Here is a 17,497-nt window from a genome sequence, read left to right as displayed (position 1 = left end):
TGTAAATGTGTGTCATTACAGACTATGACCTTAAAGCTGTAAAGCGTTGTTTGATTCATGGCGAGGAGATTACGGAGGCTGCTGCTCCAGTTGGATGATCGCAGGCCTTTTCTTTTGTCGTCTGCTGGTTTTGCCTTTTGAAGTAACGGTGTCTTATCACAGATGATTCTCCTCAGTCCAAACACAAACTCAGACTTCTGAGAAAAAGAGTCAGAACTAAAAATGTGTTTTCAGGTTACCCAAAATCCTCCTCTGGACATCTCAAATGCATTCTACTTGGATTGATTGCAATAAACAAACACATAGTCTGTTATTTTTTAAAAGATTTCTTTTCGGGCCTTTCCTTGCCTTTATCTAGAGTTAGGTGGAAATATAGAGTCAGAAATAGGGGACATGGGGAATGACATGCAGGAAAGGAGCCACAGGCCAGCCCCGACTCTGGGCCGCCCAACGGACCACAGCCTCCATACATGGGGCACGCTCACCAAACCACCAAGCCACTTGCGATCCCATGATGCAAGCTATTTTAATAATGGAGGAGGGAATATAATAACACAGTGTTCTTTTTTGTTGTTGAATTTTTTGCTAAAGAAAATATGACAATGTTTGAGTGCTTGGCTGTTTAATATCACAAACTAAAGCTTCAGGTGAGACCCTTCAACTTGTTCACCTGAGAGGTTTCTGCTTGTTGCTCGTGCTCATGTTTTTTCAGGATGCTCTGCAAAGTTTCATACTTGTATGTCTTTTTAACATCTTAACTTTTTCATTTACATCATCTTCCAAGAAGTTTTATTTTTTAATTTTTTAGACCAATTGGAGTTGGTAGTGCCAAGTTACATCCCAACCAACTTGTGATGGTCCAAGGTACAGGATTACTGGTAGACAATTAAAAGGTTGTAAAGTAACCGACCGGAGAACTGGACCTTGGTCTATAGGGGTGCAGATCTGGATCAGACAGTTTTCTGAAGCCAGATCAGAAGCACTGCATCTGACTTTCGTCATTGATCTCCCTTTGTCAGGTAAAAAGATTAATATTTTATGCACAAACGTTGTCATATATTTTCTAAGATGTTCTGTCCTGTTATTAACATGCTGTGATTTGAAGATGTATCCAGGTTTAAGTTTGTGAACACGTACAGTGGTAATACTTTGACCTATCCTCTATCCTCCTTGAGAGCCTGCAGACTGAGAGAATGAACTAATGTGTGTGCGTATGTTTTATTCAAAATGACAGTCGGCTGGTCCTTTTCACGCCACAGCCCCGCTTCCCCCCTCGGTTTGCCCCTCGACGGTCTATCTATTGTGTGCCCCTGCTCAGTAAGTGTCCGGAGGACTTGAAACATGAGAGTCAGTACGATTTATTGAAGCAAGAAATTAAACGTCGATTATAAAGACTTTTACACAAGTTGCCAAAAATTGCGAGGGTGCTTTTGTTTCTCTAATAAATTTACTCAAAGAACAATAATGTACAAACACTCCAGGTAAATAGACAGGAGCACATGTAAATCAAATGAAAGGGGGATTCAAATAATATAATAGCATATAAAGTACATACAGAAAAGTAGGCTATAAATGAAAGAATCAGAATAAAATAAATCAACAAAGGTGCATTCATATGTAGGGAAATCATTATTTATTTTATTAATTTAAAAGAACGATTTGAGTAGGAATTTAATTCTAGAAGACAATTTTTAAATTTAGGACGCGATCTGATAAATGTCTGTAAATCTACATCACATGTATTCTGTGTATTTTAAGGTGTGATTTTTTTTTTAGTGATGACCACTCAGCAGGTGACGCAACAGTCAACGTCAATGGGGGAAACGGGGAAACACGAGGGTGGACCGTCAAGTTAAAAAAAAAAAAATCTGATCTGTAAAAATGCATCCTTCAAAATAAAACGTCTTCAAGCTTCTTTTTTTAAAAAAACAACTTAAGCTTGTGTAAAGCAAAACGAAATATCAGAAAACAGTGATCTTGGGGTGTAATAATAAAAAATATTGTAACCTGTTTCGAATAAGTTACATTTAACGTTATTGTAGCATTTCCATTTTGTTTTTTGTTTTTTTACATATTTTTTTCCGCTATGGCCTTTGCTTTAGTTTTTGCATAGCCAACTTTGCTATCATCTAGCTTGGTTGGGAGAGGTTGAATTCTTTTGTATGCGAAAAGTATTTTAATTTTTTTTATAATTTATAGCCAAAAGATCAAAGTACGGAGCACTGAAGTCCCGAAAAGTAAAAAAACGAACAAAGAACAAAATAATTATGGACTAATTCCCTCGATGTTACATAACGTTTTAAAGTAACTCTTAAACTACAGCGACTGTATGTCCCTCATGAAAACAGAGCATTTATATAGATTAGTACGCTCTTATTTTGAAGAGACAATCACGGATGTACGGTCGTGTATCCGGTAACTTTGAAGTAGCGGTCGGCATTCAGAGCAGTTGCATCATTACAGCCGTTTGGCATCGTTACTGCTTCAATTATTATTATTACAGGTATCATCTTAAGAATCAGGTGAGTGTTTTATCTGGTATTTAATCACTGAGTTAATCTTCTGTTTACATTTTAAATGGCTAAGCAGAAATAAATGACTTTAACTTGAATTGAGTTTTAAAGTGAATGCTGCTTCAAAAACTGCTCGATTTTTGATTGCCCTTTCAATTGTTTTAATTTTAAACAATATATACACATAAAAAAACATGTTGGTTGAATTGAGTAGGTTGTTTTTGATAATTCGGCGTAAGCATTAGCCACCAAGCATCCAATTATTTTGGAGAAAACTGAACAATATATTAAACTTGGATGTTCAGCGTAACGGAATCCTTCGTGCTCCCCGGCGTGGAGCACCATGAGTTAGGAGAGGATGAAGGGACTAAAAGACCAAATTTGAGTGTTTTTGTACATAAATAAACAGCTTGGTCCGAGCGGAATTAAACAGCACCAAGTGAAAATGTATGTGACCTCTTTAATTATGTCGTTATCTTTTTAAATTTTGCCCACAGATGAACAAATGTTTAATTGGCAGGATTTCATACGGGGTTCTGCATTATGTGACTTTGACGCTAGCAAAAAAAAAAAAAAAAAAAAAAGACTGCACATGGAAACCACGCATGTGGGCAGTTCAAATGACCAAAAGGTAAAAAGGCATCTGAAGTTTTGTATTTGTTAAACGTGCATTAATAGCCAAGTTGAACTTTGTGAATTACAAATCAGGAGCCTAGTTCCGTGGTTCCTAAAGTGGGGGTCAGGGGTCAGGACCATTCGGGATCGCAAATAAAAATGTGCAATTATTAAAATGTTATATTTTACACTAATGTAAAACTACACACGTTATACAATTTTTTATAAAACTATATCATTAGGTGAAATGAAAATTAAATCGACGTGTAAAAATACTTAGAATGTAAGTTTGCACGTGTGACTTATTATGATATGATGTTTTGATTAAAGTATGTCCAACAAGATAATTCAGTTTCTAGGCTCACTGTTTGCATCAGATTCAAAACATTTAGTAATGCTGCAATTTGTGGAAAGTCATGTTCAATGATGCGTTCACAGACAGTGGGAATTTCTAGTGAGTTAAACTTTTTCACAGGTTGGCTTGTGTTTTAGTAATTTAACCGTGTGGGTCAGCAATTCACAGAGACCCTTTTCTTCCTCAGACGCCAAACAGGCTGGCTGGGCACAGCTTCAGGGCTTGTGAAAACGGGTCATTGTGGTGCCGGGAAATAAATCCTCCACCGAGCTGTTGTCTGAAGGGACAGGGTGGCTCTGCAAAATAGAGTCATTCTTTGTCCTCATAATGTGTAACAGATCCTCTGGATTTCACGCAGCCGTTGTTGCTGTACTTGTGTGACAACATAACGGAGAGAATCTCTGCAGAGAAATACCTTTTTTTATTTAAGAACTTGTTGCTTTTTTTTGAAACCATTACAGATCTGCATACAGACACGGTCTTCAAAGTCACCAGACTCCATTGACAAAAACAGCAATTCAACTTTGGATAATGCAGGAGACGTTTGTCTGCTGCTTCCTTCATTTGTCGCTGTTTATGTGTGTGTAAGTCACACTCACATTCAGCTGCATCTGAACCAAGCATTTTAAACTCTAAAGTCAGGCAACTACAAAAAGCATCGGAGCAGTGTCTCCTGTGGTCTGCAAGGAAAAAATCCTTTTTTGTTGAAGGAGTCTGGTGACTTCGAAGAGAGTGATAAATAAGGTCTGTCTCTAGTTTAAACAACAACAACAACAACAACAACACATTCCTCTATAACAATCTTTTCTGAATAATGATCTGAGCCAGGCAGGAAGAAAACACGGCCCTTTTAATGGTTTTGGTTTTATTGGGAACATTTGGGGCAGCTGTAGCTCAGATGGTGGAGTCAGAAGAAAACAACTTTTCAAATGCTTGTTGTTTAGAGCGGGGTTCGGATCAGTCATTTATTGTAGTCGGGGAAACTTAAAGTTGATTGAGGAGGCTGTGGCTCAGTGGTAGAGTCGGTCATCTCTCAACCGGAAGGTTGGGGGTTCGATCCCCAGCTCCTGCAGCCACATGTCCGATGTGTCCGATGTGTTCAGACACTTAACCCCTGGTTGCTCCCGCTGCTTTGTCTACGGCGTGCGAATGAATTCGTACATACTGATTGTTACTTTACATATAGCAGCCTCTACCATCAGTGTGTGAATGTGTAGGTGTGACCTGCGGTGTAAAAGCGCTTTGAGTTTACCATTTGCCTGCTGTGATTTTACAGCAGTCGTTATGAGCTTTTTGTGGCTGCCAGCTGAAGCAACTCTGGAGTACATCCTAAAAGTTTTTGCACCTTTTTTTTTCATTTAGACATCCAGATAAAAAAAAATGAAAAAGAAAACAAACGGGGCCCAGGTTTAGAAAGACTGGAAAACCATTTCATAATCAAACTTTTTTTTGTATCGGAAATGTTGACAACCCTTCTCTAAACTGCACAGTAACCAACGTATACGGGTCTTTCTCTCTGTTTTTTTCCACGCATCTCCCTCAGCGGTGAAATGTGTGGGATCTGGGCTTTGTTCGGCAGTGATGAGTGCCTGTCGGTTCAGTGCACGAGTGCCATGAAGATCGCTCACAGGGGCCCCGACGCCTTCCGCTTCGAAAACGTCAATGGCTTCACCAACTGCTGTTTCGGCTTCCACCGGTTGGCTATCGTGGACCAGCTGTACGGCATGCAGCCCTTGCGCATCAAGAAGTTTCCCTTCTTGTGGCTGTGCTACAACGGAGAGATTTACAACCATCAAACGGTAAAGGCGCGACTGAAACGGGATTTCTGTTGCAGAAGCTGCTGTTTTAATTTCAAAGGGCTTGAAAGATGCTGCAAGGTCATTCGCAAGCGTTGTATGAAAATAGAAACATTTTGTTTTTAGAGCGTAGGCTGGACAACAGACGGCGTTTGACGACATCAGCTTAGGCGCTTGGGAACTGAATGATGAGTCTTGAAAAGAATCTGTTATGAAAACTGCTTTAGTTGCAGTTCAGTTTGCAGATGTGAACCAACACGTCTCACATTCCCGTCTGTATTCAGATTTCATGTTCTCTGACCTAAGGGCTTAAAACAGCCTTAAAGATAAAACCTGTTCTGCCAACACCTTTCTTCAAATCTCACAGTTTGGACACACAAAAGAGACTAAAGGAGCTTCTGCATGTAATGTTTGGCCTGTTATTTCGATTAAAAAAAAAAAAATCACAATTGGATCACAATCAACGTTCATAAAGGAGCAGGGAGAAGAATCAATCTTTTTTCACCTGCCCTTCACTCAAAGGAAAACCTAGCAACCAATTTAGCAACCAATACCGCAGCAATATTTAAAAAAAAAACAAAAAACACATTATGTGTCTCTAGTCTAGGGATGGGCAACTTTGGTCACAGCAAGGGCCACATTCATTTAATTCTCACTGCCAGGGGGCCAAATTGTAGAATACAAAAACAATTACAGTCAATTGTGTCTCAAATTGAACTCAACATATACCAGTGATCAAATATTATTATGGACATATTTCTGGTTTTCATGATTTCATGGCAGATTTTGTCATGTTTTCTTCATGTTTCCACATCCATGGGGGCCACATTGAGGGTTGATGGGGGCCGCCAGTTGCCCACCCCTGCTCTAGTCTGTCTTCAAACCCCCAATGATGAGAAAAGTCCATCCTCTCTGTCTTTTGCCTGCTCCACTTTTCAGAAGATGTGTCGTCAAACAGACATGTTTTAGGGAGCTTTTATTTCCAAACTGTTCCAGTGCCATGTCGGGAGAGGTGTGAACTTTTCTGAAGAAGACTTCCAGGAAACTTTCGGATCCTTTTTATGTCTAATGTGGTGTTTTTTATTTTTTAATTTTTTTAAATGTTCTCTCAGCTGAAGAAGCAGTTTGAGTTTGATCACCAGACCAAAGTGGACGGCGAGATCCTGCTCCATCTGTACGACCGCTTCGGCATCGAGAAGATGGCGACTCTCCTGGACGGCGTCTTTGCTTTTGTTCTGCTGGACACTGCCAACAGGAAAGTGTTTCTGGGAAGAGACACGTACGGCGTGCGGCCTCTGTACAGACTCCTCACGGACGACGGATTCCTCGCAGTCTGCTCGGAGGCGAAAGGTAAAGAAGAAGAAGAAGAAGAATTTATACTTTATTGATCCCGCGAGGGGAAATTCGTTTTTAGACAAGGTTTATTTTCCCCTCTTCTTTTATAACCCTGTGATAAACGTCTGACCGCTTTCTATCGCTGCTTAACTTGATGTCATTCTGTTCAAAGGCCTTATAGACATAACTCATGCGATGACCACCCCCGCCAACATCACGCCTTTCCTGCCCGGGCACTTCGAGGTCTTCGATTTGAAGCAGAACGGCAAAGTTCAGTCGGTTCAGATGGACGAGTTTCACTGCTGCACCAAGGAGCCCGCTCATGCTAACTACGATACGGTGGAGAGGCTGCCTACAAGTATGAAACTGTTCACTGGCGCTGATTTATCTCTTTGGGAAGTCTTTGTACAAACGGATTTATCCCCGCAGGTTTCGAGGAGGAAACGGTGAAAAGCAACATCAGAATGCTGTTTGAGAACGCCGTGCGGAAACGTCTCATGGCTCACAGGAGAATCGGATGTCTTCTGTCAGGTAATCTGAAAGTCTGTCTGATGTTTGAAGACAGCCTTCATATCTGTAGCTTAATGCAAACAAAGTAAACAGACCGGCAGATTCATGTGCAAGTTCTCACCCCAAAGAGACGACATCATGTTTTTGGCAGCCTTGAGTTAAAGGGATACTTCACCATTAAGCTTTTTATCATTAGAAACCTGGTAGTATTTTTGAATGGTCGTGCATCCCGCCCTCATTTTCCCCTGAGATGGGAAATCTTTGTATTTCTAAATCTGAAAAGGAGCTTCCAGTGACGCAAAATGACGATTTTTGCGTCACTGCAAACTGTTGCGGTTAGCGGGGTGAAACTACAACGCTAGTTCCTCATATTTTCGACCACTGAAGCTACAGACCAATCACAGATCAGTGGGTGGGAACTCACTCCCAGAATTGAAACTTAACGTCCGCCATATTGCTTGGAAGCTATGCTAACAGGCTCTATGGAGAAAGCTGATAATGGCGGAAAAATATATATATATATATAGCGGCGAGATGGTTGCTGCCGACAGGCCGGTCTTGTGTTTTGGTTGCTGCGGCCAGGCGCCGGGCTCAGCAGCCGAGACATAAGGCCTGTTGGCGGCGGTGAGGACGAGGAGCCGGGGCAGACTGGTAGTGTCGGTGCTCTCACTGTTTGCCTATAGACACAGACATAGAGTCTGTTTTCTGCCAGGAATTTCCAAGATCAATTCTGGAAGAAATCTCTTCCAATATGTCTGTAAATGTTTTTATTACTATATTTCTACTGCAATATTGCATATTTTGGAGAAATTGTGTCGATCGAATTCCCCTCTGGGATTGATAAAGTATTTCTGATTTTGAACTAGAGGACCTTAGTGGGAGTGGCCTGCGGTGCTGTGCATTCTGGGGTTTGGTGTCTTTCATCAACATGAGCCAAAAAGACACTTTCTGCCTTTTCTCGGCCAAGAAGGCACCAACTTCAAAATGTATTTCACATTTCTACTAAATACATGACCCAATGTCAACACAGATTCATGTTTCAACGGGTGAAGTATCCCTTTAACTGCAGAGGGAAACTGGAAAAGGGTGGGGTTATAACTGTCGGGCATTTAGTGTTGGCAGGACAACCAGCTAGGGTTGTCACAAGACTGAAATGTTAACCTCAAAATCATACGAGTACAAATGAAGAGAAATTTGAATATTTGTTTCCAATCAAAGAAATAAAAAACTCCTCTGCCGTCTCTCTGTATGCCGTCTTTTTAAGACGCCAAAACAACTTGAGAGAGGACAGCATTTGCAGACTTGTTAATTTGAATAGAGCACTGCTGTTCTCTCTCTCTTTTTCTCTTGTGGCTGCTTTTGGTTAAAATGTGACTGAAGACCTTTTTTTTTTGTAAGCTTTTGTGCTTTCCGATACTTTCAGACATTGAAGTAATATTGAGAGTTCATGATTTTACAAGTAAGCTGCAACCTCCACTGTTAAAAAATGAAGCCAACGTGAAAGTGCAAAAAAAAACTGCAGTTCCTTGAGTGTCCACTTGAGGCTGGCTGCAAAAGTCCCACAAGGTGCAAACAAAATCCTTTTTGACGGCAGAAATAAACGTGTTAACAGCCTGGTACAAGAAAGGAGTAGTTCAAGTTGGGGGGGGGGGGGGGGATTAGTCTACGGCCATCATTTGGCATCAAAACTCCCCTTCAGTAACCAATGAATGACGTAACTGATACTACGTCCATGTTTTATACAGTCTTATGTTCAGAACGTGGTATCGGATGTATCAAAGGTTGGAACTGGAAGGACAGAGTTTATCGAAGGGCAGAACAAGGTGGGATAAAGGTTTCTTTGTTGATGACCCCCCCCTCAGGTGGTCTGGACTCCAGTTTGGTTGCTGCTACTCTGGTGAAGCTGGCCAAGGAGGAGAAGGTGCAGTATCCTATTCAGACGTTTTCAATCGGCTCGGAGGGCAGTCCAGACATCATCGCTGCACGCAAGGTCAGTCACATGAGACAACCCGTCATACCCTGCTGGTTTCTTTACACAGTTGTGAAGAATGAAGTATTTGTGGTGTCTTCTTAGTGTGGTGCCTTCTGTCTCGTCAGGTCGCTGCTCACATTGGCAGCGAGCACCACGAGGTGAACTTCACTGCAGAAGAAGGTATCCAGGCTGTGGAGGAGGTCATCTTTCACCTGGAGACCTACGACATCACCACCATACGTGCCTCAGTCGGTGAGTGACGCGTGACAGAGAAACGTAGTCGAAAGTTTAAAAAACAAAAACCTCAGTTAGGTCTTTAAAAAAGCTTCAGATGTTTCTCAGGGGGGGTTATAAAGTAAGACATGATCTGATATTCAAACATACAAAATAAAAGATGTTAAAAAAATGATGTTAGAATAGATTCATACTTTAAATCAAACATCATATTTTGGGTGTTAAACCTTGAGAATGTCACACGTAGTCTTGCTGTATTTATCTTTGTACATGCATGTTGGACTTGACTCCAGACAGGGTCGACTGGAAAAAGAAACTGGACCCCCAAAGCCAACTTATTATTAGGGCCGGGCCTGACCGATATGTTTTTTTTTGGGGCCGATACCGATTATTGATATTTGGGCGATATCGGCCGATATCTTTCTTACATCTATGTTCAATCTGTAGAGATAAATAGATAGATATACACACACATTTATTACGTTGTTGAAATGCAGTTATCAAACACGCACAAAGATATATCCTGAAGACAAGACTGTCACTCAACTGGAAAGTAACTGTGCATGAACGTGCATCACCGCCTTACACTCTGGAGGGTAATGATGCTTGTTGTAATCCATGTAGCGCCCTCTGCTGGTGAAGGGGAACTGCTAGTGTTTTGCAGTGAAACCCAAATTAAATGCTATTTGACTGGTGAATAAATCTAGTAATATCGGCGCATAGCGGAGATAAAATTAGCCGATACTTAAAGTCTCTGGATATCAGCGGATATTATCGGCTGACCGATTATTCGGTCGGGCTCTACTTACTATGAAGAAATAAAACGCTCTGCTTTACAACATTACATATAACTTGTGCCTAAACAATCATCTTAAAACTCAAAAGTGAAATTTCCCTCTGGAGAGTCGTCACATGTCATGTGTTAAAACATATCATTAGTAGTTTTAATAGACATGTTAACAGGCTTCTTGAACGACAAAAATTCATCTTTTGATAGAAACGGTTGCTCATACCTGACCTAGTAGGATGATTAAAGTGGTTAGAACAATTCCATTTCAGTTCAGAAATAATTAAGACATTTTCTAAACTTCCAATGCCTCATATTCCTGCAGACTGATGTGCTCACTGATGTGTCCAGAATGTGTCTGCTGCATCGCTGCATTCCTCTTTCCTCCTGACCGGCTGCTTTGACTCTCTGCCGTCGTGTTAGTTTAACGCTCAGAGGTCGGCAGGGGCAACATGTCGGACGTCTGCTGGGCCCTAACCCATCCCTGCATCCTTGGAGTCATGATTAAAATATAGGAGTAATGTATCATTATCAGCAATGGTTGCAATTCTAAAGGAACAAATAACAACAAATGAGAGAAAAACTCCTGCAGGCAATATTTCAGATCATGTCCAAAACATCCTGAATCATTGTAGATGTATGAAGATGAAACACTGAGGCAGCACTTCTTTGTATAAATTATGTTTTACGTCCTGGATTACACTTGCAAAGAATAAGAATATGTAACTTTGACACCTAGTGTTCAAAATGGGTACTGCAGTCTAAATAAAAAAAAACATTGGAGAGCTTCTCTCATCCCGCCCCCTCCTCTCCAGAGTCGATGCTCACGCAGGTCTATCGTTCAATCTGAACCAGTTCTCTTGCCCTCTTCCATCGCTGCAACACCTGCTGGTTTGCCGTTTGCCTGGCAAACCAAGGGGCCGTGTGGGGGTGCCTTAAAACAGAGGTGGTGTGCAATTTAGACAGAGGGCAAAAGTTTCCTTGAAATTTTGGATGACTCAAAACAAGTATTTATCTCCGATATTGGGTGTCTAGAACTTGAATTTCTATTGCCGGTGTATGATTACAAGTATTCATATTTTTTTTTGTTTTACTTGTACCTAATCTTAAAACTCTGGTATCCTAGCAACCCTTCTATAGAAAGACGTGATAATAATATATTTTATTTGGCATGGACATCACAGATACATTGGATGAACCAGATGCATTGTTTAAGTGTTTTAGCAAGCATGCTAGTTCTCAACACCTGTCCACAGGAGGCTTTAGAAAGGAAAACAATTAAGATAGGGAGAAAAGCGATAAACAGAGAAAACAATAATGGGAGAATAGATGAATAGAACCGTAGAGCAAAGGCAGCATGATCAAACAATAAACCAGTCAGAAGCTATTCATGTGAGCACTGTTGTTTTGATTTTAGCCATTGTTTGAGTCCTCTGTTAAAAGCATTACTGTTGCTCTCTAATTTTATGCCAGTGGGCAGAGAGTTCATATGCTACTACCGTAAATGTGCTGATCACCTGAATTTTGGCTAAGATCATGCTTCACGTGATAAACATTTGTAGAGATGTAAATATCAACATCATGAATCCAGACTTGATACTTCAGGGATCATCACTGTGGTTCAAATCAACTTACATGACTTGAGCTGTGTTTCAAAGGCTCCTTTGGGACATTTGAAGTTCATTTGAAGTTTTGTGTACCTCTCATAAGTGATGAAACCTCTCTCTCTCTCGCTCTCGCTCTTGCTCTCTCTCTCTCTCTCTCTCTCTCTCTCTCTGCAGGAATGTACCTGGTTTCCAAGTACATCAGGGAGAAGTCGGACAGTGTGGTGATCTTCTCTGGAGAGGGAGCCGACGAGCTGACTCAGGGATACATCTACTTCCACAAAGTGAGTCCTCCAGAAGTTCTAAACTACTGGAAGAAAAAGAAAACAAGCCCTCATGCTGAGTCAGTGGCACAAAGAAGTGAAATAATCACAACATGTCCACCCGTTGCTCTCCATCCGCTGATAGTTCTTTGAAAAACGATGAGCACTTTAATGGCAGGTGTGATCAAACATGCAAAACATCTCTAGAAGAATATCCTTTTAATGTGGCACCAGTGGCCTTGTGGTCAGTTTGCACGCCCCGCTACTGGTCAAGCAGACTGGCTCTGGTTCAAATCCAACCTGTGGCTCCTTTGCTGCATGTCATCCCTCACTCCCTCACTCTCTCTCTCTCTCTCTCTCTCTCTCTCTCTCTCTCTCTCTCTCTCTCTCTCTCTCTCTCCTTGTGTTCTGACTCGACCCACCGTCCCTTTTCTCAGATAAAGAAAAAATATGTCTACTGCCCTGGCATGTTTTGTGCTGCTGAAGCCCAAACATGAACAATCAGATCAGACATACGCCCTGTTGACAGTCAAACTGAAATGTTACCGGTTTGACCTACTGGGTCGAGTGCAAAGGTTTTTTTTGTTTTTTTTACAAACATGCGTTCAACAGATGAATGTAAAGGGTGCATGTTCAACAGAAAGCGCTGGTGCTGACCGAGCTGTGTTCCTCCTCCAGGCACCGACTCCCTCGGCTGCTGCAGAGGACAGCGTCCGTCTGATGAAGGAGCTCTACCTGTTTGATGTCCTCCGAGCTGATCGCACCACTGCTGCACACGGGTAACACCTTCATTGTGATATAAACCACAATGAGTACCCTTCTTAAAGTAACGGAATCCACTACAAGAACCTGTTACTTACATTCAAAGCAGTGCACGACCTCGCCCCCAGCTACATTTCTGACCTCCTCGTCTACTCAGATCATCTAATCTTGGCCTTCTTTCCATCCCCCGCTCTAATTATAAAACATCCCTACCACCCCGGATCTCTCATGGAAAACAAAGACAATAAAAACATGTTTAAGGTCGAGCACACTGCACACTGTCCTTTTACTAGATTGTAGGTGGCGTCCCATGCTTTGAGGGTCTTCAGGCTGGCCCCATGCATTCAAGCCACAGACCACTCCCATCAGGACAATTTCAAGAAGAGAGTTGGCCCAATGTCGCCAGGTTTTTTGCTGCAGCGAGACCAGCCGCGCTATGCTCGTAGAATTGTGAACACTCGGGTATAAATCAGCATGACAAGAACTCAGAAACCGAGTTTGAGGAAAAATGTATTTGACCAGTATTTAAATGTTATAGTCTGACTTGTCTGTGAACATGACTGAGGAGGTTTATGAGCTGTACTACAACTAAGAGGCAGTCCAGATGTTCAGGCTTCACATTCAAGGAGCTGTCATGTCGTCCATCTTTTTATACGGAGTATAACGGAAACGATGTCATGTGTCTTTGTCTCTCAGTCTGGAGCTCAGAGTGCCTTTCCTGGATCACAGACTCACAGCGTACTACCTCTCTCTGCCCGACGACATGAAGACTCCTAAGGTCAGCTGATCAGTTCAAACCCGTGTTTATTTTCTCTGCTCGTGTCGGGTGTTCTAAAATCTAAAAAAAAAAATCCTAAAATCTTTGCTTTTGTGACGGTCGCGTTGTGTGTTCCCGTGTTTGCAGCACGGAGTGGAGAAACATCTTCTGAGGGACTCCTTCAAAGGTCTCAACCTGATCCCCGATGAGATCCTGTGGAGGCGCAAAGAGGCCTTCAGCGACGGGATAATGTCCGCGAAGAAGTCCTGGTACACCTGCCTGCAGGAGCACCTTGAGTCTATGGTAGGCGTTTTCACTGCTGAAAAATACAAGTCATGACGTAAACCTTTACTTTGAATACAAATGGCTTTAAGCCTAACAAAAGTAATTAACATGTACCCGAGTAAAAACAAATACAAATTTGAAAAAGAAAATCCCTTAAACCAATTCTGTCAGTTTATTTGTTTCATTTCAGGATGGTTAAAAGTGTTTGTTTTTTTTACAGTTTGAAAAAGTTCATCAGATGCTTACTAGACGGGTTATAATAAAAGTGTTTGTGGACTCGAGGTCCTTTACTATCGTCAGATCTTGACTCACTCGGAACATAGAAACAGACGTGCGTCTCTCCAAGTGTCTGACCCGCCTCCTGTCTCCTCCTCAGGTCAACGACGACCAGATGGAGAGGGCTCACAAGACGTTCCCTCACGTCCCCCCGCGCTCCAAAGAGGCGTACTACTTCAGACAGGTGTTTGAGAAGCAGTTCCCCGGCCGCGCCGATTGGCTGCCACATTACTGGATGCCGCGCTGGATCAACGCCACCGACCCGTCGGCCCGGACCCTCTCCATCTACAAACCGGACAAAGATGAATGAACGGCGGCTGCCAGTCCGTACGTTAGGTCCTCTACGCGCCTTCTACATGTGTCATACTTAGCTTTGATTTGATCTCAGATTAGGTCGGGTTTATTGGGATTAGTTGTCGTACATGATACCAAGTTTGTCACACTGCGATGGAGTTTGTTGGACTTACCGTTAAAAGTCAGCCTCCCGGTTGGGGGAGTTGTTTCAGTTTATTTGAGTCTGCGATCAAACAATTTCCCCGAATAAGAAAAATCCAAAAGGTGCAAGAAGACGCTTTTATAATACCTAACCCCTTTTATATAATATGTACCTACAGGCAACCCTCTTACCTCTTCATCTGAGTTTGAGAAGAATGAAACAAAAACTTAATACTCAACAATCTAAACACTTTTTTACAGAATTACAGGGAATAAAATCGTAACTTTGCAAGAATAAAGTCATAAACAGCGCCCTTATTCAGACGGCTTCTTTTACAAAAATGTCGTAACTAAGCTCAGCCGTCATCACGTCTTTGTACTGTCATGTTGATTCCTGGACGTGGTAATATTCCTGTCCCAGTCGGTGGGTTCATTTTGTTTTTCAGCGTTGTGGAAGCACAGTTGAAGCTCCACATATGCACACACACACACACACACACACACACACACACACACACACACACACACACACACACACACACACACACACACAGGGCTTTGCTGCCCTCCTCCACTGGGCTCAGCTGAAACCCTCTCACCTCTGTTAGCACCTCTGAAGACAGTACAGAGGGGGGGGGGGGGGGATCCCTTTGTCCCCCCATTACACCTTCTGCAACATTCAGATTGAAGACCAAAACGTCACAGGAGCGTAAATATCGCGGATCGAAGCGGCAGTGTGAAACCGGCATTTGTAAGAAAAAAGTCTTAGTCATAGTATATTGATGACAGCTGAAATGTTAGAAGAAAACGTCTTATATTAGCTTTGGTTTGCCTCTTTCTTGGGCATGTTGTAGATCTATCTGACTTTGAAACAGGGATTTTGATAACAGGCCTCAGGAGGATCCAGAAGGAAAGTTAGAAAAGTTTAACTTTTCTAAAAAGAAAAGTTAAACTTCAGACTGAAGTCGTTCTTGGACATCGAAGTCTGACAAAGTAGCACCAATAACACTTTAAAAAAACACAAGACTATTCCACCTTCACTGCATTATAGAGTCTGCATATAGTACATACCACATATTTGAAAGATGCCATGTTGTCTTTGTGCAGCCGAATGGACTTCATGCATGAACCATACGCTTTTTATTCAGCCACATGAGTAACCTTTAAAAACCTGTGTCCAGGTCAAAAGAATCAAAGTCACTCTAAAGGTCAGTCATTCAGCTTGAGCTTCATCTGACAAACTCCATCAAAGTCTGACAGACGATTTTTAAAAAATACTTACTGATAGTTCGGAGGAGCCTGTGTTAACTCTCCTGAAACTCATCAGACTGATACTCATCGATGAAAAGAAGGAACCTGATGTCGGGTTAAGTGGAGTTAAAGATGGTGACTCGTAGATTTATGGACGTTTAACAGCTTCATTCTAACCATTGGACCTGTCTGCATTAGATGCTTTCTGTTTATCTTCCTTTAACCTCAAACTGATAACTCAAACGGCTAACACCAAAACGCCTGCAGCTCCGGCGTGTAGGCGAGGTTTTTATGCAATTAGTGTGCAGGATGTGTTTCCAGTTCTTCAAGGACAGAGGTGACTCAGTGTGAGGTGAAACTGTTCACACTTATTAATCCTGTCTGTGCTGGTTTTTTGGAGAGTTAGGTTCTTTAGGTAGGACTGTCTATGCAAACAGATGTCTGAGTATATGTTACATAATGTTTGAAGGTAGAGACTAGGGGTGTCAACGGTTACAAAAAATTGTGAACGGTTACACAACATCATTTTTTTTCGTGTACACGGTTAAATGTTTTTTTTTTTTTTTTTTTAATTAATAAAAAGGAAAGAAAAGGGGACCGCAATCGCGCTATACAACCAATGGAGGGTGTGGCCGCTTTTCAGAAAGATTCCTCCGCTTCACTGCCGCCACTCAAAGTTGTCAGACAGATACAATTGTGCTTTATAAAGTAGGCTATATAAGTAACACAGAAAACTTGCCATAGAATTTGTAAAAACAAATACCTGTATGTATTTATTTTAGGCCTATAACAAGGCTATGATAAAACAACTACCATGATGAGTATGAAATCTCTATTTTTTAAAAAGACAAGAGACAAAGGATTTCTGCGTTAGTTTCTTTTCCTCCGCTTGGTAATATGCTTAAATTCAGCGGGTTGTCTCGTCTGATCTGAAAAACCGGTCAACCGGTTACCGCCGCTGCGAAAGGACGACATGGAAAGCCAGAACCCGCACAGGCAGGTCCAAACAATCGCCCCGGAACCAGAGTCGATCCTCCTCCACGGCGCACTTCGCTGAGTAGTCTTGGCTGCCATCGCAAGTCATAAGTGAAACTTACTTGTTACGTGACGTAATGCCCGGTGGTCAGTTATCCAACATTTATCACGTGCATTTGTGAGCGCAGTAACGTTGTCAAAGTGGAACATTTGTAGCTTTAATCATCTCTAAAGAAATAGTATGTGTTATTTTTGATCAGAGATGATTGAATGCGTGTCTCTAAAACATTTTAAAAGAATAATAAAAAACAAAAAACGGTTTTCGTTCACTGATTTTTCCTAAACGGTTATGATTTACTAAGCGGTTACACGTGTACACCCCTAATAGAGACATGATGTGAGGACAACATTTAGGCTCCTAAATCAGAAGATCCTTTTGGTGTTAACATATCACACAATAATCCTGATTATATTCCTCTGTAGCGCAACAACAATATTTGATTATGTAAAAGAAAGAAGAAACATAACTGCCTTGAACACATTGAATATGCTGCAATGAATTTATAACAAGGCTGTAACATTTTAAGTCCTGTCATCCTGTCTCCCTCCACATATTTTCATTATGTATGAGTTGCTTTCTTTTTATTTTCCTGGTTTTGTAATAATTGCTGCTGAAATAAATTCCCTCTCTTGCCTCTGAAAATGTGTTTTCTCCAAGTGTGTGCGTCTTTGCAGTACCTCTGTTGTCCACCAGAGGGCGGCCCGTCCACAC

General features: G+C 41.7%; 3 protein-coding genes across 3 annotated transcripts in view; 2 read left to right on the top strand and 1 right to left on the bottom strand.

Moving 5' to 3' along the window:
• The window catches only part of umad1 (UBAP1-MVB12-associated (UMA) domain containing 1), a 177,867-nt gene that overhangs the window by 49,057 nt on the left and 111,313 nt on the right, over positions 1-17,497 (top strand). The gene's annotated exons all lie outside the window — the stretch shown is intronic.
• ngly1 (N-glycanase 1) overlaps positions 1-17,497 on the bottom strand; it is a 281,389-nt gene that overhangs the window by 184,083 nt on the left and 79,809 nt on the right. The window lies entirely within an intron of this gene.
• Positions 2,410-15,044, top strand: asns (asparagine synthetase). Its single transcript, XM_061059072.1, has 12 exons — positions 2,410-2,522; positions 5,027-5,282; positions 6,392-6,629; positions 6,787-6,972; positions 7,044-7,145; positions 8,987-9,114; positions 9,222-9,348; positions 11,899-12,005; positions 12,663-12,763; positions 13,443-13,524; positions 13,651-13,806; positions 14,165-15,044. Exons 2-12 carry the CDS (start codon positions 5,034-5,036, stop codon positions 14,372-14,374), a joined length of 1,686 nt encoding a protein of 561 aa, XP_060915055.1. The 5' UTR covers positions 2,410-2,522; positions 5,027-5,033; the 3' UTR covers positions 14,375-15,044.

This window comes from Labrus mixtus, chromosome 16 (genome assembly GCF_963584025.1).
Source record: "Labrus mixtus chromosome 16, fLabMix1.1, whole genome shotgun sequence".
Taxonomy (NCBI): domain Eukaryota; kingdom Metazoa; phylum Chordata; class Actinopteri; order Labriformes; family Labridae; genus Labrus; species Labrus mixtus.
Note: the sequence above shows the minus strand (reverse complement) of the source record. Positions and strands in the feature narration are given on the sequence as shown.

Coding starts and splice junctions, on each gene's coding strand:
- asns (XM_061059072.1), top strand. CDS start 5,034: ATGTGTGGGATCTGGGCTTTGTTCGGCAGTGATGAGTGCCTGTCGGTT. Junction 9,349..11,898: donor CACCATACGTGCCTCAGTCG/GTGAGTGACGCG, acceptor CTCTCTCTGCAG/GAATGTACCTGGTTTCCAAG. Junction 12,764..13,442: donor CGCACCACTGCTGCACACGG/GTAACACCTTCA, acceptor TTTGTCTCTCAG/TCTGGAGCTCAGAGTGCCTT.